General features: G+C 40.7%; 1 protein-coding gene across 2 annotated transcripts in view; it reads left to right on the top strand.

The window, feature by feature from the left end:
- cntfr (ciliary neurotrophic factor receptor) overlaps positions 1-24,819 on the top strand; it is a 228,740-nt gene that overhangs the window by 34,644 nt on the left and 169,277 nt on the right. Inside the window, exon 2 of one of the 2 annotated variants that reach the window (XM_037118120.1) lies at positions 4,055-4,095. Coding sequence is in view for 1 of the 2 variants with exons in the window: in XM_037118119.1 (XP_036974014.1) it covers positions 8,589-8,678 (90 nt within the window). In the remaining variant the exon portion in view is untranslated. Of the gene's footprint in view, positions 1-4,054; positions 4,096-8,561; positions 8,679-24,819 lie in introns of those variants that run through there. The other variant, XM_037118119.1, reaches the window with a different exon arrangement.

The following is a 24,819-nucleotide window of genomic DNA, read 5'->3' as shown; positions in this document are numbered from 1 at the left end:
AAAAAGGACTGCAATGATCAATTAATTATCAGAATCGTCGGCAACTATAATTTTGTTTCAAACTATCATCTAATGGTTCCTGCTCTTTAATCAACGAGTTAAGCTCAATAAGCTCAATTTGTTGTACCTCAGATGGAAAAAATAATAAGAGGTGATGTGCACCATTAGCTGTGCTATAAAACAGGAGGTGGTACGAATTGACTTTATTCTTAAAAGCTTGTTGGTGCTGAAGTGACAGACTAACAGAAAGAGGCAAAATGAATAAATTCAATCCCAGCTTTTGGCTAGTGGGTGCTGTGAATCCCTCCCTTTGCTGTAATCCTTTATCCCTGCAAAGAAATCACAATGCTGTGTAGACATCTGTTTGTAAAGTGCATTATGTATGGCCAGTAGACATGGTAAACTGCCACATCTGTAACTGTTACTGAGTAAGCTTGATAACAGAAAGAGGAGGCTACAGTAATTAGAAAAAAGAAAAAAAAAAAAAAAAACTCTAACTCGTAGGCTATTTTTTTCAGAACGTGTGCTCAAATTGGGAAATGGATATGAAAGTAATCCAGTGATTGAGTAACAATTTCTTTCCTTTAAATCAAATGTAAATAATGTTGTCTGGTTCAGCATTAGTTGGTCCAAAATCAAAAAGGTGGAAATGTAGGCTCCAGCCAAACATGACATGATGTGGCTTAACACCCCAGCAAACATTCATCATCCGACAACATCTTGACTAATTACTGTTATTTTGAGCCCTGACTGTTCGCCCAATACTCCGCAATTAAAGGTCTTGTCTCTATAGTATCTCCTGAATCAGGATGTACAGCCATGATTTCAGGATTTCACCTGGATTTGGTTGCCCACCAAGCTGCGATGCTATAGTGTTCTGATTGAATATAATTAAAATGTGATGATAAGTATGGAGTTTGGGTATCTCTGGCTTACTGAATTGAGCTGATCTGTTGTTAGGCGTGTGTTGAAAAGACACATGCTGAGTGTTTAATTATCTCTGAGAGTCTTCTCTCACTGATCGCATTCATATCTCATCTATTTTAATCCCTGTCTCTGTCTTAGCTACTGTATGCTTAGCTCCCCCCCCCCCTTCTTTCTGTTTCTCTCTGTCTCTCTCGCTCTGTCTCACATATGCTTTCACTCTCCACATAAATAATTTTTGCCTGGCCTGCTAATAATTCTCAAGCTCCATATCTGGAACTGCAGAGTGGCCCGTGGGATTTGTTCTTGCTGATTTGCTTGGTTTTGTTTAGGGTTTTTTTTTGGCTTATTATTTGTGTGTTCTTAGCTGGTGTAGAATCTCCTTGTGTCATCTGGAGAGTTAAAGAACTGCTGAATTGGAAAAGTACAGCTGGTGTCAAGGTCTGGAAGAAGGAGAAAATGAGAAAAAAATGTGTGTGTTTTTGTAGGTGTGCGCTGAGCGCAAAGAGAAAGTATGGCAAAGAGACAAAAAGAGCAAGGGAGGGCATGACGAGGTGAGAGGCAGATAGGGGAGAAACAAACAAGAGGAGCAAGAGCGTCTAAAAGGTGATGTTTCACATGATAGCACGTTCTGCAAAGCTGCTGCTGCACGGCAGCATCAGCAAATCTCTCCCACTTTCAACTTTTTTTTTTCTTTTTCTTCCTCCTCTCTCTCCTCCAGCCAAGCGGCAGGCAGACAGACAGGCTTTCTGGAAATAAATAAATAGCCTTTCAGCCACTGATGCCTCTAGAGAAACTGAGATGGGCTGCTTTGACTTTATATAAAAACAGCAACAAAATAAAGAAAGCAAGCACAAACTCTGGTGCTGAGGCTAGATTCACCTGTGGTAGGAAATGCAAGGAGGCACAATATCTGAAAACTATTTTAAAACTGAGACACCATAGGATGAAGCCAGGAGGCCAAATAACGCTGAAAATACCTGAATTATACCTTTTCTGGCTTTTACTGCTCTTGCTGAAGTAAATACTCTGGGATGAGTTGTCTGCTGGCGTGCTGATCATCACAATAAAGCCCAGAGTGCATCGTCATTTTCTTGTTGGCTCGCCACCGAAACCTTGAGATGAAATACATTTAATAAAATTCCATTCAATCATAACTTATTTAACCAGAAATACTGTTTCTTTTCAGATTTGGGAAGACATAATCATAAGTTCTAGGTGTAATATAAAGGTTTTTAGTGAGTTAAGGAGATATAATTTTGTTAGGGTTGAAGCCTTGAAACTATCGTGTACTACGCTCCACTTGACAGCTGCTCTGTATGCTTTTGTTGGTTTGTATTCACATCTTCTCAGGAAGCACAATGTTACAGCTGTAAAGGTTAAACAAAAGATGGCGCTTGAAAAGAGGCATCCAAAATCTCAGTGCCTGGAGAGGTAAATGTTGACTCACTGGTATTGATCAGCAACCCTCCAAACCCCCCACTGATATATTACTGTCACTTTGAGGTACTGTTGTAAAGAACAAATATATTTGCAGTGAATCCTGTTTGCCCGTGTGATGACTCACTGGTTTTATAGCTTCCTTACAGTCAGAATACTTTGAGCTATGTGAAATCGAAATGCCTTTGTCCTTACTCGCGCTCTCATACTTACTCTGGTTCATTTAAAGTCATAAACTCGGTTTCACCAACAATGAAAATGTGAATCTGTTTCACTCATACTATCCTATTAACATTTAATTCATATAGTATTTAATTCTCATATAGTATTAAAACTCAATTACATTTGCTCAAAAGTCTAATTTCAAGGCGTACTTTATTAAATTGTACCTTTTCTGTTGTCCTCTATTCTCCAGAGTTTTTCGCAGCTTTTATATTCAACACTAGACCGCTTCATCAGGAGCGTGACGTGGCTGTAGTAACAGCCGTTTTACAGCACGGCAGATTTAGCTGATGTGCGTGGCACGCCAAGTTACCGTGCAGTGCTGCTAGTGTGGTTTTCTGTGTGTGTGTGTGTGCGTGTGCGAGTGTGTGTAGTAGACGGGGTGAGAAGCGTGTAATAGGCTCACCTGTCCCTGGCTGCAGACTGATGGGCAGGTGGAGAGAATGGAAACCAGATGGAAAGACGGAGCGATGGAGGAAGGGGAGAAACGAATGCACAGGGCAGATAAGCCTGCACTAGACTATGCCTATGGGGTGCATAGATTTTGAATTTCCACATTCTGTTTGTTTGCCTGATGCCGTTTTGCCTGCACACCAACACATGATCAAATAAATAGGTAGGATAGAGGGAGCAGAAGTAGGGAAATAATTGAGGAAATATTGCTGGGAGGTTGAATAGCCTGGAAAAGCAGCGTAATGGAAAAATGAACTCTTGTGATATTTCCGAACATAACTGTGTCTTTAAAACACTTTCATTCAAAAAACTTTGAATTGCTAAATCTCTTTACAGTGTGATGCCATTTTCATTATACTTAACATGCTTGGAGGCTGACAAAAGCTGTGAACATTTTCAACGAGATTTATTCAATTTTAAAACCCCCTGAGGGTTTCTGAGATTGAGCAGGATATTATCCCTTTCAAGAACACAAAGTCAAATCTTTTTGCCAAATAAGGTTTATCGCCGGATAATTTTTCCACTAAGTTGAAATGATGGGGAGGACATGACAGATGCTATCATCAGTTTCAGCATAGATCAGCTTTCTTTAGGGGTTGTGACTCATGGCAGTTTGTCAAATACTGACAAAATGTAATCACTGTGATTCATGTACATGGGCATGCTTTTTTCCACTTTTTTGTTGATACTCCACAAAATGGAAATTCATTTTCATGTACACAAATCCTTAATACATAATTTTGTCATTATTTCCCTAAACTTAAACTACAGACTGGATGCTAACCCTGGATTTAGAAATAGATAATAGATAAAATAAGTGTCCATATACATGAATCTTGAAGATAATGTTCCATTGATGTGCCAGACATCTAAAAAGCATTCCAACAGTCACTTCTGCAAACCTAAATCCCCTGCTGACTCTTATCCCAGATCAGAGTGTTATACTCTAAACTCAAATCCTTCACTGCTCATTTTCTGTTTGATGTATTGACTAACTCCATGTTCTGTTTGACAGGGTGAAGAGGAGGATCGTGCTGACGTTTCGTCCTGTCCAAGGTGAGCTTCGCTCATTTTATGTTGATGTCTTTGCTCGAGTTCACTTGTTTTTCTGCTTTTCAATTTCTATCTTGTCGAATTTAGACTTTGTGCGCCGCTTTTTGTTATTTGTGCTGAGCAAGTTTCACGAGCCAGGGATCCGTGAAACTCATTTCATTTTCCCTATAAATAGACAAAAATGTTGCTCTCCTTCGTTGTCTCCCCGCTCAACCATGTAAGCGAGTAAATCTGCATCATCTTGTAAATTTGTCCTATTTGTTCACGTGAAATTTCCCCTCACAAGACTGTGAAGACGGTTTCAGTGCTGAGCGAGCTGTATGAGATCAAATCAACAATGGGAGCCACATGTGTGAAAAGCCAAAGTAATACTGTGAAACCTGTTTAGCATGTGTGAGGCAGGCTGTAGATATATAGATTTAAGCTTCAGCTTCTTGAGTGAGTGCTGAGATTTCAAGAAAATTCACGTTACGATTCAGCAAGCAGCTGCCCTGAGCCCCATGTTGAGAACCTCTGGCCTGCCTGTAAGGTGGTCTCTGCTTCTCTGTCAGTAGCATGTCTTAGGCTGTGTCTGCTTGCTGTGGTGACATGCGTGTGTCAGCAGTAGGACGTGTGATGCGTGTTTGTGTGTGCGGTGGCGGGCGTTGAAAGGACCCCGTGAAGTCAGATAGAGTTCCTCTGTCAAGAAATGCCAGCATCTCTCTCTCTCTCTCTCTCTCTCTCTCTCTCTCTCTCTCTCTCTCTCTCTCTCTCTCTCTCTCATGCACACACACAACTGCACACACACACGGTCAGATGCAGAAATGTCAGAAATACAGGCAGGCAGACATTACACACCGGCACCCACAGACACTCTAGCGCGCACACACTCATACAGGAAATACGCAGACGGAGTGGACACACACGTAGACAGATATCCAGATTCCATGCAGGCCATAGCCATGCATTCATACTGACAGCTCAGGACTATAAGGTTACATCCAGGGAAGTCCATGTCTGCAGCAATGCTTTGAACAGTAATAGTATGTGTACACACTTTTATTAACTCACAGACCTGAAGCTAAAGTTTAATGCCAATCTTAAAACCAACAGATTTATTGTTATGCATGAACAACGGATGATATTTGCATACAGAATTAGTAGATGCAAGTTGTTGCTCACTCAGCAGCTGCAGCAGAGAAATTGGGGGGGTGGGGGTTGAGGGCCTTGCTGAAGGGCAGCCCGACTGTAGTCGATGAGCGTTACTCATTTACTTTTCCCGCTGCCAGATTTCTCCCAGTGCCAGTCTGGGGATTTGAACCGAGGACACAAGCTTGCCTCAGCTTCAGGCTATACCGCAGAAAAGTGATGTGCTTTAATTACACCTGGATTTTCGACGTAACTGTAATTGAGTTCAAGTTGGAGAATTTAGCCTTCCCATTGGGACGTTTGGCTCGCAGCAAGGCATATGTCACATTGCATAATTGGCGACAAACAAAGAAGTGAGATTCAGACACAGAAGAGACATTAAATGAATTGGAAAGAGGAGGAAGTCTAGAGGCTGGGGCTCAGGAGAGTAGAGGGTCTCTCTGTTGGGGGGGTGGATGTAAATGGGACAGCAGATAATGTCTTTATTCAGTTTGCTCCAGTAGTGATACATAATCCAATATCCCTGCATCTGTGATGAAGATGTTGGCTTTAAATAACTTAACTCTGCAGTTTCCTGTAATTTTTGGCAGATATAGTTATATGTCAAATATGGGTTTTTTTCGCATTTCTTGTTATTTCTTCAGGTACAATATGGGTACCATAATTGGCTCTGGTGGAACCACATTTTAGACAAGCTTGAAGTTGAATTTCGTGTGACACTTTCTCAAGTGGCAGGGGGACAACAAACTGCAAGAGAAATCTGCATTTAATTTGATCTTGTGAACTTGGCCACAGTGCACAGTGGTTCAGCAGCTCTGAACTCGGCACCATCAAAACAAAACCTGTCACCTCACACAGCACACTCTATCCTGTTTGGATTCAGTGGTGACATACACATTTTCAACTCCATACTTGCCCATGCTGCATTCCAAGTCTCTGCGATGCACATATGAGATGATACAGGAAGATGACAACATTTATTTCAACGTTCTTTCTCTCAGTACTGCAATTGGTGGTGTTGGCATGCAGGTCGGCAAATCGCTTTGTACCACCCGTGTCATCCACACTTGTACGAGCATATGCATCTCCTGCCTGCGAGTGTGTGTGTGTGTGGGGTCATCAGTAATGTGAGACTGAGTGTTTTGATCCCTCGGTGGGTCGCCTTGTCGCCAGAATCACCTTTACCCCCCACACCCCACACACACACACACACACACACACACACACACACACACACACACACACACACACACACACACACACACACACAAACAAACACCCACGTTTTAGATTAGATCGACATTGACTCGTCCACAATGTACTAGTACCTGATTTAGTTTGCTAAAGCAGTTAGGTGCAAATTGACTTTGAAATTGACTTTTAGATTGTACAATTATGACAAGTCTTTCTTTTTTCCCTTTTCTCTAAGTGCATGGAAGTGCGGGTCACTCATTCTAGCCTCCCGATTCTCTCCTTACGTGTGTGTGCGTGTGTGTGCGTGTGTGTGTGTGTTATTTCATTGTTGAAGTGCAATATGTAAGAATTGGCCACCTCTCAGATTCAGATTTAAAATACAGCAGGTGGTGTATCACTAACTTGCTAAGGTCTCATTAGATAGTGAAATAACTATTAACTAATGTTTAATAAACCAAAGATTTACCTTTGTGTCACCGCAGCCTACCAGACTTGATGAGCTATCTGACACAAGGCGATATCTGAGATTTTAACAATTTTTTAACATAACTCACAAGTATTTGAATTACTAAAATAATTGTTATTGTCTAAATTGTATAAGTTTAAATCAGCTGTGTCTGAGACTATGCCTTTAGAATTCTCATTGAATCATAAAGACTTCATTTAGTTGTATTTCATGGAGCACTAGATTAAAATCATCTAAGTACATCAGGCTTGTTTCTTTCAGCGTGTCCATCCAGGACTATTTTTCTTCAGTGCTTTGTATTTTTTAATATACTACAACATGCACTGTTTGAGAGGCAGGATAGACACGTTTCCCCCCATGATAGTCCAGACTAATCTGACATCTCTGACCCATCACTGTCGAAATGGGAGCGATAAAGCAATAAATAATAAACTGCCGTTGTTGTCCTGACCGTGCAGACAAGGCATTATTTTCCATGATTCCAGGCATTGTTGACAGTCCAGATGTAGCCTGTGCTCACTGACAAGGCGGTATTACGATCAGCGCCAGTTACCATCTCTGTGACCTAGAATTGCTGACAAGGAATAAGCCCAGGAATTGTATTAACCCAGCTGTGTCTTGACCATGCTGACAAGATGTTATTTTCGAGCCCTGTTGCTGCTGTTAGACAGCTCTGAAGACATTTCAAGATAATGCTCCTGAGAGCAGTGTGTCTGCACTGTAAGATACAATTGCTGACGAGCCAGTGTACTGCGGTCTTAAGCACTGTTGACCAGGGAATAGTCAGGCAAGGAAAAGAATCAAGACTAGCTTCATCTACTGTAAATGTTGACAAGGCATGAGCGAGCACTGCACAGGCCTGCCCGGCCTTGTGTCACTGACAAGACACTGGATGCTCGGTGACAAGCTGCTTGCTATTCCACACCCATGTTAGCATGGCTGGGGTCACATTGACATCTGTGGTCTGGGGAAACTTGAGCCTATCTTTCCAGCAAACATTGTGAGTGTGTGTGCATGTGTGTGCCAATTGATAGGGATTAGCAAATATGTGTGAGCCTGGCTCCCTGGGATGGCCCTGGCCACTGCTCTAGGTCAATGCATGTGAGCTCTAATGTCCGTTTGTGTGTGTGTGTGTGTGTGTGTGTGTGTGTGTGTGTGTGTGTGTGTGTGTGTGTGTGTGTGTGTGTGTGTTTGCCAGGCGGTGGGGGGTTAGCCCTGGATTGCAATGACAATGGAGAGGAATTTAAATGAGATAAAAAAAGGGGATCAGGGACGTTTGCAAGGAGGATGGAAGAGGCTTTGGCACTATTGTTATTCTTCCTCTTTGTCATTCTGCCTCTCTATCTCTCTATTACAAATTCTTCGTTCTCTGTCTCTCTCCCTCTTGACTGGTACTTTTCTCTCAAAAATCACTCTGCCTCTCGTGATTTTATCCTTATCTCTATTATCTCCCTCTGTCCTTCAGCCTCGTTAATGTATCTCTTATCCTTACTTTTTTTTTACTGCTCTCAACAGTCAAAAGTGCTTCATACCATGTCCTGATAAGGACTTTGGTCAGTTTTCAGCCAGGTCTTACTCAATATTTTCCTGCATAATACAGCTGCTAACTATTGCTGTGTCAGTGGGAGGGGTGTCAGGGTTTCAATTCTAAATCAAAATGGGCTGCCTCCTCGGTTCCATCCCTGCCTCCTTGTGCAACACTACAGCGATGACATGCGTAGCTTACGCCTGCAGCCACACTTCCAGACACCTCAAGTATCCTGTGTGCACGAAGACGATCAACCAACTGATACCAAAGGTAACTCAGACAGCGTCCAAGATGTTAGGTTTGAGATCCTCCATTGATTTGTTAGGGGGGAGGGTTTACTCATATTCAGATTTGTGAAACCAAACTTTGTAAGAAACTACATTTCTGTCTTTTTTTATGTTGAATCCCTCAAAGGTGGCATTTTTATTGAACTCCTGAATGTTATTTGAGTTTGCCTAATTCTAATGTGCAAAAAGGACAAGATGAAGCTGTTGCTGTCCAATGACCCTCTTTCTATTGATCATTGATCTTTACAAATCCAGATGTGACTGTCTAACAAGGCATAGCTGTTGTGGCTGAGGGAAAAAAAAAAAGTTTAAATAGAAAATCTAATTGAATTTGATCAAACCACATTGCAGATTAGGAGAATTGTGACACTCCTAGTCAGTAGCTAGTCGTTCACTTCCTGAGGACACTGCAGCGCTGTTTGCCAGTGACAGTGGAATCGAGTAACAGGAGATAATGCAGAAACACTAATTCACAAGCAGAACCTGTGTGGGTTAATAAGTGTCAAACTACTGAACTGTGTGTCTAAATCTGACTGTCTCTTTTAATGTATTTCGTTCACTGTCGCCTAATTTTCCCCCATCAGTAGTCTGTTTTGTTTTTCCATCTTGATGTGACTCTCCGTCTCTTTGTGTCTCTCATTGTCTGTCTCTCAGTCACTCCCCCCATCTCTGGTGTTATTACCCTGGCAGTCTGTGGTCAAATGTAGTCCAGTTGCTAATATAACCACTCTCAAAACAGGCTCATTGATTTTACTCTCTCTCTCTCTCTATGTCTTTGTCACACAAACACACACACACACACACACACACAGACACTTTCTCTCCCCATCTCCGTTTGTCTGCCCCCACCCCTTTGCGGCTCTAATTGCGATCAATTAGGAAACTTCAGAAGGCTGAAATAGGAGCTGTGACAAGGGGCATCCGCTGAGCTGGCAGGGAGGGAGGGAGGGAGGGAGAGAGAGAAAGGAAGGGAGAGAGAGAGGTAGAGAAGTGGAGAAGGAGAGAGAAATCGGTGACACGGGAGTGGAGAGAGTTTGGGAGGGGCGGGGGAGAGAAGTCCAAGTCGGTGTCGAGAGATGAGCTAATGGTAATAGCGTGATTGATGTGGCCACGGCAGCTGAAAGTCACATCGTTTTTCATGCCAGGTATCGATTCCTGACAACCCCTTGTTAGCTTTAGGGCGCGGTGGATGGGGCATGGCACTAACATCGCCATGGTTAGGGGTTGTATTCCCATTTGAAATGTATGCCATTACTCCAAAGAAGGTGCTTTGAACAAAAACATCATGATCTAAATTCTGAGCAGGCCAGCTAGAAAAAGAGACAGGCTTGCAAACTGATTTCAGAAGGCAATCACACTGTAACATGAGCAGAGAATTCCTTTTGGTTTCATTAATTCTAATCAAAGATTATTTTCTCATTGCCTACACTGCATGTAGTCTATGACGGGTCCGTAATGTTTTGTATTTACCGAACAACTGTAGATGTGAAAGGTTAAAAGATAAATGTTTACCTATCTGGCTTTGTCACAATGGATTGAAGGAGCAGAAGCAAGTAAATAAAACTCAAAATGTCAGCACCATGGCAGTACAACCTCCGCATTTAACTGGAGGTATTTTAGTGACAATTCATTTGTTCAAACAAAAATAATTCCATTTACCATGGGAAAGATATTTCACCTGCATTGCTCCTTTCCTTAGTTTATCTCTTACAGCCACACCATGTACAAATTAAATCTGGTTACTCTGGAAAGAAAAAGGACAACAGCATGACAGTAATGTTAACAATAAAGTATTGAACGTCTATAAAACAACTATAACAAACTATTATGATATGTAATAAATATTCAAACGTGTATTTCCATCTAATAAAACATGACTATAAAATGTTTAAAGCAAACTTTTGAAATGTTGCAAAAAAGAAATTCCAAATAAGCTGAATTCCCATGGCCACAATATGAGCGAACAAGTTAGGCTATGCAAAGTGTAGTTTTGTCAGAAATTGGTTCTATTGGCTTTATAATGTTTGCCAAAATAAACAGAATATAAGAAGTAAAGCCGGCAACAAAAAAAAACATTTGTCTGCAAACTGCTGGTTAACCTGTCTCCTTGGCCATCGACTAAGGAATGTGGAAATTAATCTGTGAATGGGAATCTTAATGGAAAATCTCTGAAGACTTTGACAGTGGAGAAAGCATTTTCTCTTGGAGCGGGACAAGCCAGTCAGACAATGAGTTGAATGTTCGCTTGTGTTCATTCAGAAAAAAAACTCTTTCCATCTCCAGTTAAGCGCATTGGAGTAGGAAAAAAAAACACCTCAAGGGGGGATTAAAACCCTTATGGAAAAATTTAGAAAATCCTTCCAAAAAATTATGTTTCTATCACTAATGCCATACTGTAATGGAAACATGGCTGTTTGTGTAAGTGAAGTACAGACTTTTACAATTTTAGAATTGTAGATATATAAATGTACAAGCAAAAACATCAGAGGCAAGGGAGGAAACAAAAAAAACATTAATAACTTTCTTGTCTGTAAGTAGCACAAGTGTCCTTTTGCTATTGCCTGACTGTAAGTGGTACACATTGTCTACACTCATTGTGTCTTTTATATGAATTATACTGTGTGTCCCTGTTTAATTTGACTCAATTTTTTGCAACCTCAGAACTCAACTCCTACTGAAGCCACTGGGGATAAAAGGTCCAAACTTTCCCTTTTACTCATAGTCTGTTTATTCACATATGTATTACAGACTGGCCCCTGAACAGAAAACCCAGGACAACTTTGCCTTTACAGTGCTTTACCGAAAAACAAGGAACTTCTTCCAGTTAAAGACAAGTATACCCTCCTCCCCCAAGGCGAATATTATACATAGCATTATTATGTGGAAATTTCCCTTCAGAGAGACTAGAGCGTGCTGGTTGCCTTCAGCTTTCTGAGGCAACAGCTGAAGAATGTTTCGACCACCACAATTCTGCAAAGATTCGTGAGGTTTAACACGGAGCCTGAACTGTAGATAAAAACAAGCTTGTTGTAAATGCATCGAATGGCGATTTTCGAATAGTTCCTCTCAGAGATGGGGGAATGTGTTCATGGCCTTGAATTTGTTAAGTATTAGTGTTTTTGATACATATACCAGAGGCTGAGAGCCCCTGGTCTCATGTTTAGCTGGCTTTGCCTTGGGGCATACAAACCCTTTTATCTTGTCACCCTAATGCATGTGTGTGTGCCTGTGCGCGCAAGACAGAAAGAGAACGAGCAGGGAGAGGGAGATAGGAAGAGAAGGAGAGGCGAGGATCAATACTAAGCCGTCAGGAGGTCTGCTACTCCCAGAGAGAGAGAGGGAACAGGACACCCAGCAGAGAGTGGAGAGGGAGAGAGTAATAGAGAGCGAGAGACACGAGTCAAGAGGAAGAGAAGAAGGAAGAGATGGAGGAAAAGAGGGGGGAGAGATGGATGGACAGTAGAAAAGTAACAGGAAGGAGAGATGGATGGGGGTGGAGATGGGAAAGGAGAGTAGATGTGGCTAGTGATAAATGAACAGATACAAGGGACAGGAGGAACAGAGCGGAGAAGAATAATGCAGATGGAAAAATTGTAGAGGAGAGGTGAGGAAAAGGGCAAGTGGTGGACTACAGGGAGAGGACTTGTAAGAGGTGTACATGCAGCAATACAGACTAATACAACAGCAGAATCAGCCGCTAAAAACAGCCACATTTAAGACAAAATATTGTTTACCAGCAAACGGACTTAACATTGACAATGGTGAGTGTGTTTATTGTTAAATTGGGTTGTTGTGCTACATGAACCTTGTAGCAGATCCCTGACGAAGCAGAGAGGAAACCATGGATTTATTATGGGGAAATACTGACACAGCGTCGGAAGTTGTACCCCACTCATATGAAAGATGCTCAGTAGTGCTGACTTTCATGGGAATAAAATAACCCTTATCTGCTGTATAGCTTTTACATTGTGCGGCCTTGTCCAGCTAACTTTTTAGCCCTCCGCTAACTTGAAGGGTAGTGAAGTAATTTAATCATCAGACTGAATTTAAAGAGTAGTAGGGGAAACAGAGGAAGTGGGTGTTTGTTGCCTTTAGTTAGCAAATTGAGCAAGAAAGAGTTTTTTTTAATTTCAAACCCTCCCTGATGTGATATATACCTAAAACCCAATCGTAATACTTGACTTTAACATGACCTCAACCAGTTATATTGCCTCCCTAAATTAAACCCTCTAACATTTTATAGTTTTGACGACATGGCATTTCCATAGTTGAGAAACTTAACCTTCCTATTACCCTAAAACATCACAACACAGCCGGTGTAACCTCTGAATCATGTCGAAATGTCTTCTAGTAGGACAATAAATGTCTACTAGCAGCTTACGCTGCACTTGAAAGCTTAAACCTCTTAAAAGCAAAATGTGAAACTTTAAGAGAGAAATCATCCTTTACGGTACCTGAAAGATCACGCATTTGATCCCTAAAATGGACATCAAAATGTCAGGTGTCCTGTTTAAGTGTCAGGCAGCCAATTGTTGTGCATTGTGCCGGCTAAATGCCTCAGATGTAAATGTCAGCCTGTCATGTTGGTATTTTCCGTCTCTATAGTATCTAATAAGGAAAGAATATATGTACAGTTCAGTGGAGGGTTTTGTTTTTTGTTTTTTTTCCTAGTGTGCCTCGATATGGCCTGAGTTCATACACGCTCACAGTAGAATGACTCCAGTGGGATTAAACCCCGAGCCTCCGGGAGTGTTATAGCCATGGAAGCGCTCCTCCTTATAGAAACAACAACAAAAAAGAAGAGTATTTATAACATCCGTTTTGATGCATAATTTAGCGAACATAAACATGAAATGAGGCGAGAGGCGAAACCGTATCCCACAAGATCTAAAAGCTTCGACTTGACACCCATAATGAATATTTAAACCCTGATGACCTTACCCTGCGTATGTCTGTAAATGATTCACTGTTCTGCCTCCCACATGTCTATTTTTATACCTTTTGTCTTTTTTTTTTATTCCCATTTCACCTCTTTTTATCTTCTTCTCTTTCTTCTTCAGACATTTTTTTTTTTTTTCAATTGCTGGCTTCCCAGTACTTTCCAATCCTTAACTAAGACAGATAGTAGTGAGCCTGGTATCTGCAGAAGAAAGTGCATAAAGTAAAACTAAAAGAAAGAAAGAAAAGAAGAAAAAAAAATCATCTTATCATCTATAACTTATCTGTGAATATCATCAACTGTAATTATCTCTCTGCAGTGTATTTCAGCCCCTTGATGATTAAGTTTCTTAATGGGCTCTGGGAATAGTATTATTTAATGTGACGAATAAGATGGGGAATAATACCCCATTATTATTAAATGTATTTGAGATGAAGAATTTCAGTTGTGAGTTTCGTTATACTTGGGCCAATAATGACCCAGGTTTCTTAATGAAAGAAATGACTCTGAGGCATAACACAGTTTTTTTTCATAATGAAGCCAAAGGATGTAATGACACAGCTCTTCGCCTGAAACGCTATATCTGGCTTGACGTGTGAAAGGAAAAGTAAAGTTTTACGCTTTTGATGCAGAATTTAACTAAATTGCTTTCATGATCAGTGGGTCACATTACTTGATGTAATATACACAACACATATAACATAACAGAAAGAAAGACTTAAATAAAACATGCACAGTAATTTCATATACTGAGAGTGATTGTGGTGTCATTGTCATAATGCCAAAACAATGTGTAAAAAAAAAAAAAAACAAGTCATGAAATGTTTCTGTTCTTGCATTACCAAAATAAAATTCAAGGATTACACATCATCAAACTTACCATCATTACCATAATCATCATTACCATCTTACACTTTCATTATAGAGCCTAATTTAAGAGTCAAGATGTTGCCGAAGTTGGACATTTTGTATTTATAGACCTCTCTAAGCTCAACATTTAGATGTAATTCATTTAGTCATGCAAGAATTAAAAGAAACAATCCGTCAGTTAATTTGCTGAATTGTGTGTTCTTAAACACATTAAATCATTAATATTGCGTTTATGTTGCATTGTCAGAAACTGAGTGATGGCACTGAACTGCAACAAGCCCAACTGACACCCAACAATATCCTTTTCGAGCTGTGTTATCTAATATTAGACATGTCCAGTGATGAAGACCAACAGCCTCATTTATAAAAGAATGTGCCTTTGCAACCTGCATCTCTCTCTGTGTCTCAAGGTTAGGGCTCACAGGGGAGGAGAGGGATCAGGTTACACTAATGCATCATGGCTGCTGGAGGACACACATGCACACGCCTCGTCACCCACTGTCTCACCCTATCTCTCTTTCCCATTTTCTCTCACACACACCCATGTGAGCTGATACCCTTGTACGACTCTGAAGCACCGCCACAGCCTTGTGTTATTGTGCCCTTGCAACCTGCGAGCAGTCTGCTGTCTGAAAATCACTTGACTCCAAAAATAAACTGAAACCATGTAGAATTGCTAAAGGCCTGCTGAGGGTTAGCAGTGGCAGAACAATACAATCAGTTTGACCTCAGTGTTATAAGATATCCAGAATTAAATTGTGACAAAAAAGTTAATTTGGGGGATTTGATGTTAAAGAATAGAAAGCAATATTCCTAGTATTGTATAAACTATGAAACCACATTTTTTTGCAATTACTCATGTTTTTTTTTTTTTGTTTTTTTTTGTTGTTGTTGTTGTTTTTTCAGAATGCACAACTTTAAAAAAAAATGTAAAACATTTATATTGAGTTTATAAATGACATTGCGTCATCATTGTGTTATAAGGGTTGGGGTCAGGGTTAGTAGTTTGACATTTATGCTTGGAAAAAAATGACTAAATTTATGTATCCAATATTAAACCATTGCTGGTTCCCGCTTCTTAAATGTAAGGGTCTGCTGCTTTTCTTTGTCATTCAAGATAGTGAAGTAGGGCTCCGGGATCGAACAGTTGGTTGTTGGAGAAAATAAGCAATTTTTATCACAAAAATGTCATGTGAAATTGTGGTGACCATTTTCTCACAATTGTAAAATACTAATTGACTAAACTATTAATAGGTGAATTGTGAAAATGGCAATAATCGTTACTTGCAGCCCCACATCGCATAATGGTATCAATGCTCTTCAGTCTAACTTGATACATATAAGATGAGTGCTGCATTTTGAAGTCATGCCCAATAGGTGATCTTTGCTCACAATCAATCACCACTTAATTTGGCTGTGAGCAGCTGATGTGTCGTTACTGAAGCTCGCACCGATGTTTGCCTGCTGATTCTGCGTTCCCCTCACTAATAATGTATTCACCCTGCTTCAACCTGCTTTTCCTGTGCATGTCACATTGTGCACAGACTGCAGTTGCTCATCAGGTCATCCAAATTGCCATGAGCGTGCAATTGTGCTTACATCCACTCTCTGAAAAGCAGAAGCCTGAATCGTCCATCCATTTAGCTTGATATCCATTAGCATTGCTGATATGGTCAACCATGATATCCATACACTTGCATATTCCCATCCAGTGAGAGCTGGAGCCTATCTCACGGGGAAAAAAGAGGCACTGCCTCTAGTCTATATGGCAGGACTAACACACAGACAAACACTTTCACGCTCACATTGAGCAGATAAAAACCTCTGGAGATTCACACTGACAGAGATAAAGGCCTCCCTGTACAGATTACATGCACTTCCACGGGCCCTGCGAGAGGCTACAGATTGAAACTTCCATCGGAAGACCGACCATTGACCTCCGATATTAAGGAAACACCAGAGTGCAAAGGGGTCATTTTCTCTCTGAACGACACTCTCTCCTTTACACACATGCACAAACATGCACACATATACACACTCTTTCCTCGGCGGAGTGAGAGGGCCTTATTGTGTAAGCCAGAGGAAATGCAGACACAGCAGAGGACAGGCCATCCATTGATCCGAGTATAGACTCCTCCACTTCTCAGCCTCTCTTCTCTGCTATCCCACACTGTCTCTGCCTTTTTTCTTTTTTTTTTTTCTTTCTCAACCCATCGCTTTCTCTGCTCTTTGTACTAGCTGCACTCCACTCTCATATAATTTTGGTCTCCCTATGATCTACCACCTCCTCTTTCTCTGTATCATTGCTCTTTCTGTTACTTCTCTCTTCCACTACCTGCTTGTTTCTGGTATTTTTGTTATGCCCTTGATTTCACAAAAGTGTCCCCTCTCAAAGGACTTAGATTTTCTTTGTCTCCTACCATTTATTCAGTACTTCAGAAGCAGAAATGTATTTGAAAACAGAAAGTAGAAGCTGGGACAAGAAGAAACAAAAATAGCAATGAGAGAAAGAAGAGTATAGCTAAGGTGAAAAAAGGAAAATGGGGAACAAGGGAAATGGTCTGAAACAATAAAAGGAGAAAGTTGAAAGACAGGAAGTAGAAGATATGTGAGCAGAGGAAGGTGGCAATGAGGAGAGGAGGATGAAAGGAAAGGAGGAAAGGAAAGCAGGACAGAGCCCTGACAGGTAGTTTGTATGTTAAAAGGTGTTGGAGCTGTGCCAATAAAAACAGGCACAGAGCTGAACAGGAGGAAGTGATTTACTGAGCGCACACACACACACACACACACACACACACACACACACACACACACACACACAAACACACACACACTCGCACATATGCACACACACACACATAGCACACCTTCAGTGGCCGCAGTAACCCTCTGGTGACTGGTTATCCTCAGAACTCTCCTCCTTTGTACATCCCTCCTCATCTCACCCACTCTCTCACCTCCTCTCCTTTGGCAATTCCCTCTTCACCTCCTCCCATCATCTTCTGTCTCCCACCATCCTTCTCCTTCCCCCTTCCTCTGTGCCCGGCTCCCTTCCTGCTGGACAGGCTTTTATATGAGCCATGTGGACCTCCCTAATGACATGTGGACCTCTGTGTGTGTGTGTGTGTGTGTGTGTGCACGTGCATGGAAGGTGGTGACGTGTGTGTGTGTGTGTGTGTGTGTGTGTGTGTGTGTGTGTGTGTGTGTGTGTGTGTGTGTTCGTGTGTGTGTTTTGAAGTACTGACACGTGTGCATGTCTGCTGGAGGTGCTGACATGTCTGATCGCGGTGTGGCTCTCCTACTGATGTCGTGCCGACGGCCTCTTAGCTTTTGAAGAGGCCAGTGAATAAGGGAGGGGTTAGGGGAGGGGAGGAAGAGGACGGCAAAAAATTAGAAGAACAAGAAGCGAAGAAGAAGTAGGGTAGAAAGTGAGAGGAGAGCAGCTAGAGGTGGGAGGTATGGAGGATTGCAGAGCCTTAAAAAGTGAAACGAAGCTACGGTATCTGTATGCTCTTGTTATCACATTTGCAGATTATTATCGTGGTAATGGAGTTATGCAGTTGATCAACACATGCAGCTCTGTTTCAAATATAAAAAAACAGATCAATTGCAGTACAAAGGAGTAATGGGAATCTGATGAGAGAGGAAAAGCTTTACAGTGATCATTTCAAAGCTCCTGTCTCATTAGTGTGAAGTAGTTCCTCGTGATGACTTCAGAAATACACACTCTTGTTATGTAGTTTATGCTTCACAGAAGCACCTCAGAATACAATAAAATAAAAGCTCTACATGTAGTTGGACAGATAAGCTTGGTTTTGATTAAGCAAAAGACCTTGGCCGTGTAAAAAGGTGCAGGGTTGACTTGGTTGCCATCTTTTCAGCCAGTGTTCTTGATGTGAGAAGAAAATCCATGAAAGAGTCAATTGAATGGTTTTGGACTAGAATGCAAAAGTCATTTAATGATTGCCAAGTCAAGGATATGATTTTCAGTGGGAGGAGAGGGGTTTGTTAATTCTTTTAATACGTGTGAGACATGTTGATTTCCCGTCTCAGTGGTTTAATTTATCGTGGATTTCTCCTATATATTTATTAATTTACAAACATCTGCCTTTTCTGTTGAACTACATTCTATCAACCCACAGTCGTTAGATTAATGCTTCCAATTGAATGGCATGAAAATACAGTTAAAGCTACGCAATGTAATGCACTTTAAATTCTGTACCCTTCAGAAGCTAGAGTGCACTATCACCCTAACGTATTGAGTGTACATCGATGTATCGCTGTTTGTTTGTTTGTACGGATCAAGTTGGCATCCTGAACTTCCCTTTCTACCCTCTTTGCTATTTTATTTATATGTCCCAGTACTCATTATGCCACCTGATGAAGTATGCTCTGTGTGACAGAAACAGCGCAGCATCTTCTTGAAGTGCTCTAGTCACATTTTAAAGATGAAAGAAAATAAAAAGAGGCCATTTTTTCCACTATAAAAGAATCTAAGACGACAAAATGCAATAGGGAGTGTGCAAACACACTTAAATGTACAGACAACACTGATCAGTGTCAGCCTAATGGTAGACCACATCACGCTATCTGAGCCGTTTCCCTCAAAGTCAGCTGTTTATTAAGGCTTAAGTTGAGTTGACAACGTATAAGGACTGGGTAATGTAGCCTTAAAATAATATTGTGATATATGTAGGCTATATATTGATACACAATATGCATGTTGATTATTTGGGATTGCCTGAGAAGTGCTTCATAAATGCTGGGACGGGGTAAACAAAATCAAATATCACAGTATTTTTGACCAAATACCTTCACGTTCATATTGTGACAATATTGTAGGGATGACTTCTAGGGTACCATTGTCCATCGCTGATGGTTACCAGTCATTGACCACAAGCCCCGACCATTGTCACATTATGAGCTGCTGTTTCGCAGAAATAGTTGTTTGTGACATATGCAAGTTCGTAAAGTAAACCTCCCGTTTTCTGTGTGTCAGTATGTCAGATGAATGTCTCAAAACAAAACCAATCTGGCAGTTGTATACAAATCACATTTTGTACTAGAAGATCTCAAAATAAGACAATGAGAGCAAATGTCTTTTTTGTTGTCTCCCTTGATATTTTGAATGATTTGTGCATAAAACATGAGTCAGATCCTAGAAATCTGTTGTCCCACTTGGCCTGGTTGCACATACTGTAAGTGGCTGTGGGGTCCCAGAAGTTGGTGCAGGAAATGTATGACAGCATGGCTAGTTAAGAGTGATTGATGCCCGCAGCCCTCTCAGCTGTTAAGGAGAGATGAGGGGAAACAAGTGATGCAAATCGGATTGGAAGCTGCCTGCTGGCATCTGACTTCAGGAATGGTGATTAAAAACACATTATGACAAAGACAACATCTGGTGGTGCATTCAGAGCATCAGCCGAACAGTAGTGTAGTGCTGCATTAGCCTGGCTGAACATGCACAGAAGATGAAAGGTGTGTCGCAAAACTCCCAACTCCACTCCAAACAAGGAAAAATGAAAAACAAAACAAGTTTCAAATTAAAATCACATTTTCACCACTTAATGATGCTATGAGCAAACTGAAAACAATCACAAAGTAATGAGTTTCATTACCATGCTATTTGCTGATCTTGAAAATGGACTTTATATTCAGAGTTTGCTTTTATCAAAATTTGCATTCCAACCATTGATATAAAAGTAAACATTTTAAGAAGTGGGTTGAATATCTAAAAACATTGGAACATAAATAATGAAAAATAAACTATAGTCCCATTAACGTTGAGAAAATGTGTACCAGTAAAGATAATGTCACCCATCAGTTACATTAGAAACTCATTAAAAGTGAAATAAACAATGACAAATGGGGTCGATTTTCTTTGATGGCACGACGCAAAAGACAACATCTGTTTTGGCACTGATTCCGTAGGGCTGTTAGCTCAGCGTGGCATCATCCTGGCAAAGCATGACTGGATGGTTATCAGGATGAGTTCTACTCTGATTACTTTTTGTCAAGGGCAGATCTGACTGGTTATTACATACATGAAGACGATTCAGCAGCAAAAATGGTGTGTTAAATAGTTAATTATGTATTAAAGATGTCTCTCTGTTACTGATGTATATCCTTTAAGGACAGTTGAGGACACTCTGATCTTGAAATGAAACAATCACTCTACAGTCCTATTCTGTAATATCAGATTCTGAATAATACATTGTAGCTTCTTGTGTAGCGCAAAACCAAATGTTTATGATATCTTCTGGTTTGAAAATCCCTGCACCATGTACTTATTTACAAATGTTTTTTTTTTTTTTTGTTCATGATGCTATTCCAATGGTTATACTTCTCATTCATCTAAAATGTTTGTCTTCCACATCTCATTATAATGACACTTTCACTGAATTTGTTAGGCCAGAGACTAAAGAAAATGACAGCTTGGCTTCACACTGTATCTATGCATCCAGCCTTCCACAAGGCAATACTTTTACACATTATTTAAATGTATATAATGCATATTTTTTTCTTGTACGTATTGTATGTCTTATACTTACTTACTGCGAATTTCCCCAGTGTGGGATGAATAAAAGTCTAAAATCTAAGTCTAAGTCTATATCCAAGATGCCAGCAAAGCAACCCAGTCCAGGAAATAAGCTAAGCAGAAATGTCAGAAAGGTCAGACCAGTTTTTAATTATATATCTTGCCTTTTTATTACACAGATTCTTCTTAATTTATAAACATGGTGCCTGTATTATCCACAGTGCAGTTTAGCCTCAGAGGGACATCACAGGAGGCAGTTTATCAGATTACATTCAGCTCCTTCTGGAGCAACTGAAATCTTTATACTCCTTTGTCACATACTGACCAACACCTGTAATCACATTGTTGTGTGTAAAATTTGTGGCGTTTTAAGTACTTACTATAACAACTGAGGGCCACAAAAACAAAAGTACCAAGGACAGTGCTGTACAGGACTGACACACAAATACAAAAGAATGCAAATAAATCTTGATATTGAAGTTGGACCAATTGTGAGTTTCCATGTAGCCGAATAAACCGACGCTTCCACAAGTTTTACCCTTCGCAGACTTTAGAAATGACCCTTTTTCCCCTTGTTGTTAGTAACTTTGAGTTCATTCAACGTGCATGTGCATGTATGACTTTATTGTATGTGAATATGAAAGTGTGTTGAGAAAAACTTTTTTTTTCAATCTTGCTTTCACGCCATGTCTCAGTGCTTCAACTTCACAGCTATGATGCTAATGAGGCCTATATCAAACCAAAACAATCAAAGGTCGCCTGAAGCTTCGATCTTTACCTCCCACCAGAGGCAGACACTGAAAGACCAAAGAAGAGAAAATAACAAATATAAAGAGAACATATAGAACAATATGGAGAACATGTGTAAATTTAACAATATTGATGTGTGGCTTTCTTAATCAGCCATGCTGAGGTGCTCAAGAACCTGACACTGAACTTAAATTGACTTTAAAAACAGCCTATAAAAGTAGTATGTGGAGCAATAGGCATTTATTGTACAAAAAAATAGCTTGAAGGAATGAAAAACTGTCAGTCAACAAAAGAAATACATCTTGCCACCCACTATTAAACTGGCAGTTCATTCACAATGTATCCAAGAATTCCGAGAAACACTTTGACACTTTTGTCAGCGCAACTCAAACCAGAGGAGGTTGGAAGGAGTGACATTTCTTTCCTTTTAAAGCTGGAAATATTATGACTTGTCAGTGGGTGACTGTCACTCCCCACTGAGTTAGATTACAACTTGGTTATTTGAAACCTTTTAATCCTTTCTCAGAATGCAGTGCCAGTAAGAGAAATCCTCACATTCTCACGTTGACTTGACCAAAGCGATACCATGCTATGCACGTTGTGAGGAAGTTGTACATCTGTAAGGTAGTTTTGGTAATCAAATGAATTAGTCAGACTATGATGCAAGATTCAGAAACACTTGAAACCAATTTATGGACATGCAGCCCACAAATTGAATTCTATGCTCTTGATCTAGGGGAATTCAAGTTAATTCAGAGTTTAGGTACAATGTATTACTCCAGTCAGAGAACCTTTGATGAAATAAGCTGTGATTGAATTATAGTGGTGATCAAAAATATCAGTCAACAAGAGTTCTGTTGTGTCTGCACTGTAAGGTTCTTGTGTTGTCACTGTTCTAATTGAGCGTGCTGACTCAAATGTCACATCATCTATTAAGCCATCTTACGGCCTGAAAGAAAGTAAGAAGGAAGGAAATGATTTTGCTCTGGTGACACTGCCAAGATAATATCGACAGATTGTAGCTTAAGATTTCCAGGGATCTTCTTTGCTAGCGGTGATCAAATGCAGATGTGGCCTGTCAGAAAAATAACATGGAAAAGTTTAGATAGTTAAATGCTTGGAAAGTACAACAAATGAAAAACAAATAAGCTAAATGTGTCCCTGGCATTGGACACAAAGCCACAGATTAGTGTTGCACTACTGTCATTTAATATTTCAAAGGCACTTTCCTACTTGAGCAGCTTTGGCGCCATCACTGCCATTCTGGATTTGATTTGATAAGAATTTCTAAGTGCTGTCAAAGAATGAATGCCTTGAAAATATGCATCCTGCCGTTGTAGGATAGCATTGGGTCTAACACTGGGATAGGCCAGCACTAGATGTAACCAACAGACCAGATATAAGATTAATTGATTAGTCCATCCACAGAAAATTAATGATAGTGAGGCAAAGATTGTGATCTCGGTTTGTTACCGAAATCTCCACCCTGACTTGAATCATGAACACAATATTATCATCAACATATAACAGCATACATGGTTTATCTCTGCCTTGAACCAAAGTGCTGTTGTTGGCCCAACCACAGACGGGACTCTAGGCAGAGTAATTTGGGAAAATGATTTTGTTAATATTGCCACGATCACTAGGAGACGGGACTGCAAATAGGATATTTTTTGGTTTTGAACAAGACAAAACAAGAAATTGAAGATTTAACTTTCGAGCCCTCGTTTCACTTTTTTCTCTGACTTTGTATTGACTAAACAATTAATTGATTAATCGAAAAACAACATGCATAATATAATAGCCTATTTTATTAGAGGGCCACAGCTGTTGAAAATTATGCTAGAAAATGTAAAATAAAGCGTGTAATGAGTGTTTCAATCAGCTTTTAGATAAAGGCCGGAGGGAAATGCAAATTAGAGTTCACTTGAGGAGGAAAAAAGAAGAAGAAACAAAAAAAGCAATTGCCCAGAGAAGATTGTTTGTCTCGCAGAGTGGAGACGTTTAATTTGTCATGGTCTTATTGTCGGTAAGTACGCACACAAACACACACAGAGCCATAAAAACATAACGACATGGATTTGCACACACACATACAAAGACGCGCACACACCTCTGAGACCCGGCCTGGGTCTCCACTCTAAATGCTGCAGTTCATCTGTGTGAGCTGTAGTTGAGTTAGTAGCTAATTAGTTTGGCACAGCAGCGTTCTTCCCAGGCCCCGAGTGTGTCTGTGTGTGTGGCGTGTGTTGGTGGGGGGGTGCAGTCAAGGGGTTAATCCTTGCTACTTGTTGTTCTACACCGCAGCCCCTCCACCCACAGCAGCTCCTTCAACTTTCTTCTCTTGCTTTCTGTTTCCCTCCCTCTTTTTGACCTTTGCTGATTGTTTCTGTCATAGTTGTCCTTTCTCCAGTCTCTCTCTCTTTATCCTTTCGCATTTACGTGGTTTATCATCCTTTTTGTTCCCCTTTGCGTCGTGTCTTTATTCCTCTCTCACTTGCTCTCCAACTCCTGCTTCTTCCTCCCATGTATGCATATTTATTTTATTCCCCATTCGACTGACTTATTTTCTCCATCCATCCATCCATCCATCCATCCATCCATCCATCCACCCACCCATCCATCCAACTCCCTTTCCCCCATTTAATGAGAGCCCCTGGTATTGGACTAATCCAGTAGTGGAGTGTTCTCTGTGTCTCCCTGGCTTTATTTCTCTGTATCTCACCGCTCATCCTCCATCTTTACATTTTTCCTTCACCCTCGACTAATGGTGGTCCCCCGCTATCTTTGTAATCCTGTGTCTCTCTCCCTCCACCTTTTTGTTGCTCTTTCTTTTCCTCTTCCTCTCTGTAGACTAATGAAAGTCTGTGGTGTTGGTCTAATCCCTTGGCTGTGTGCTCGCAGCCTCTTTGTTGGTCAAATCTGACTAATGCCCTCCGTCTCACTCCACAGCACAGGAACCTCTTACCTCAGCCCTCATGGACACGCACACACACACACAACGCACACGTGCACGCTTTCACACAT

The sequence above is a fragment of the Acanthopagrus latus genome, chromosome 12, assembly GCF_904848185.1.
Source record: "Acanthopagrus latus isolate v.2019 chromosome 12, fAcaLat1.1, whole genome shotgun sequence".
Lineage (NCBI taxonomy): Eukaryota > Metazoa > Chordata > Actinopteri > Spariformes > Sparidae > Acanthopagrus > Acanthopagrus latus.
Note: the sequence above shows the minus strand (reverse complement) of the source record. Positions and strands in the feature narration are given on the sequence as shown.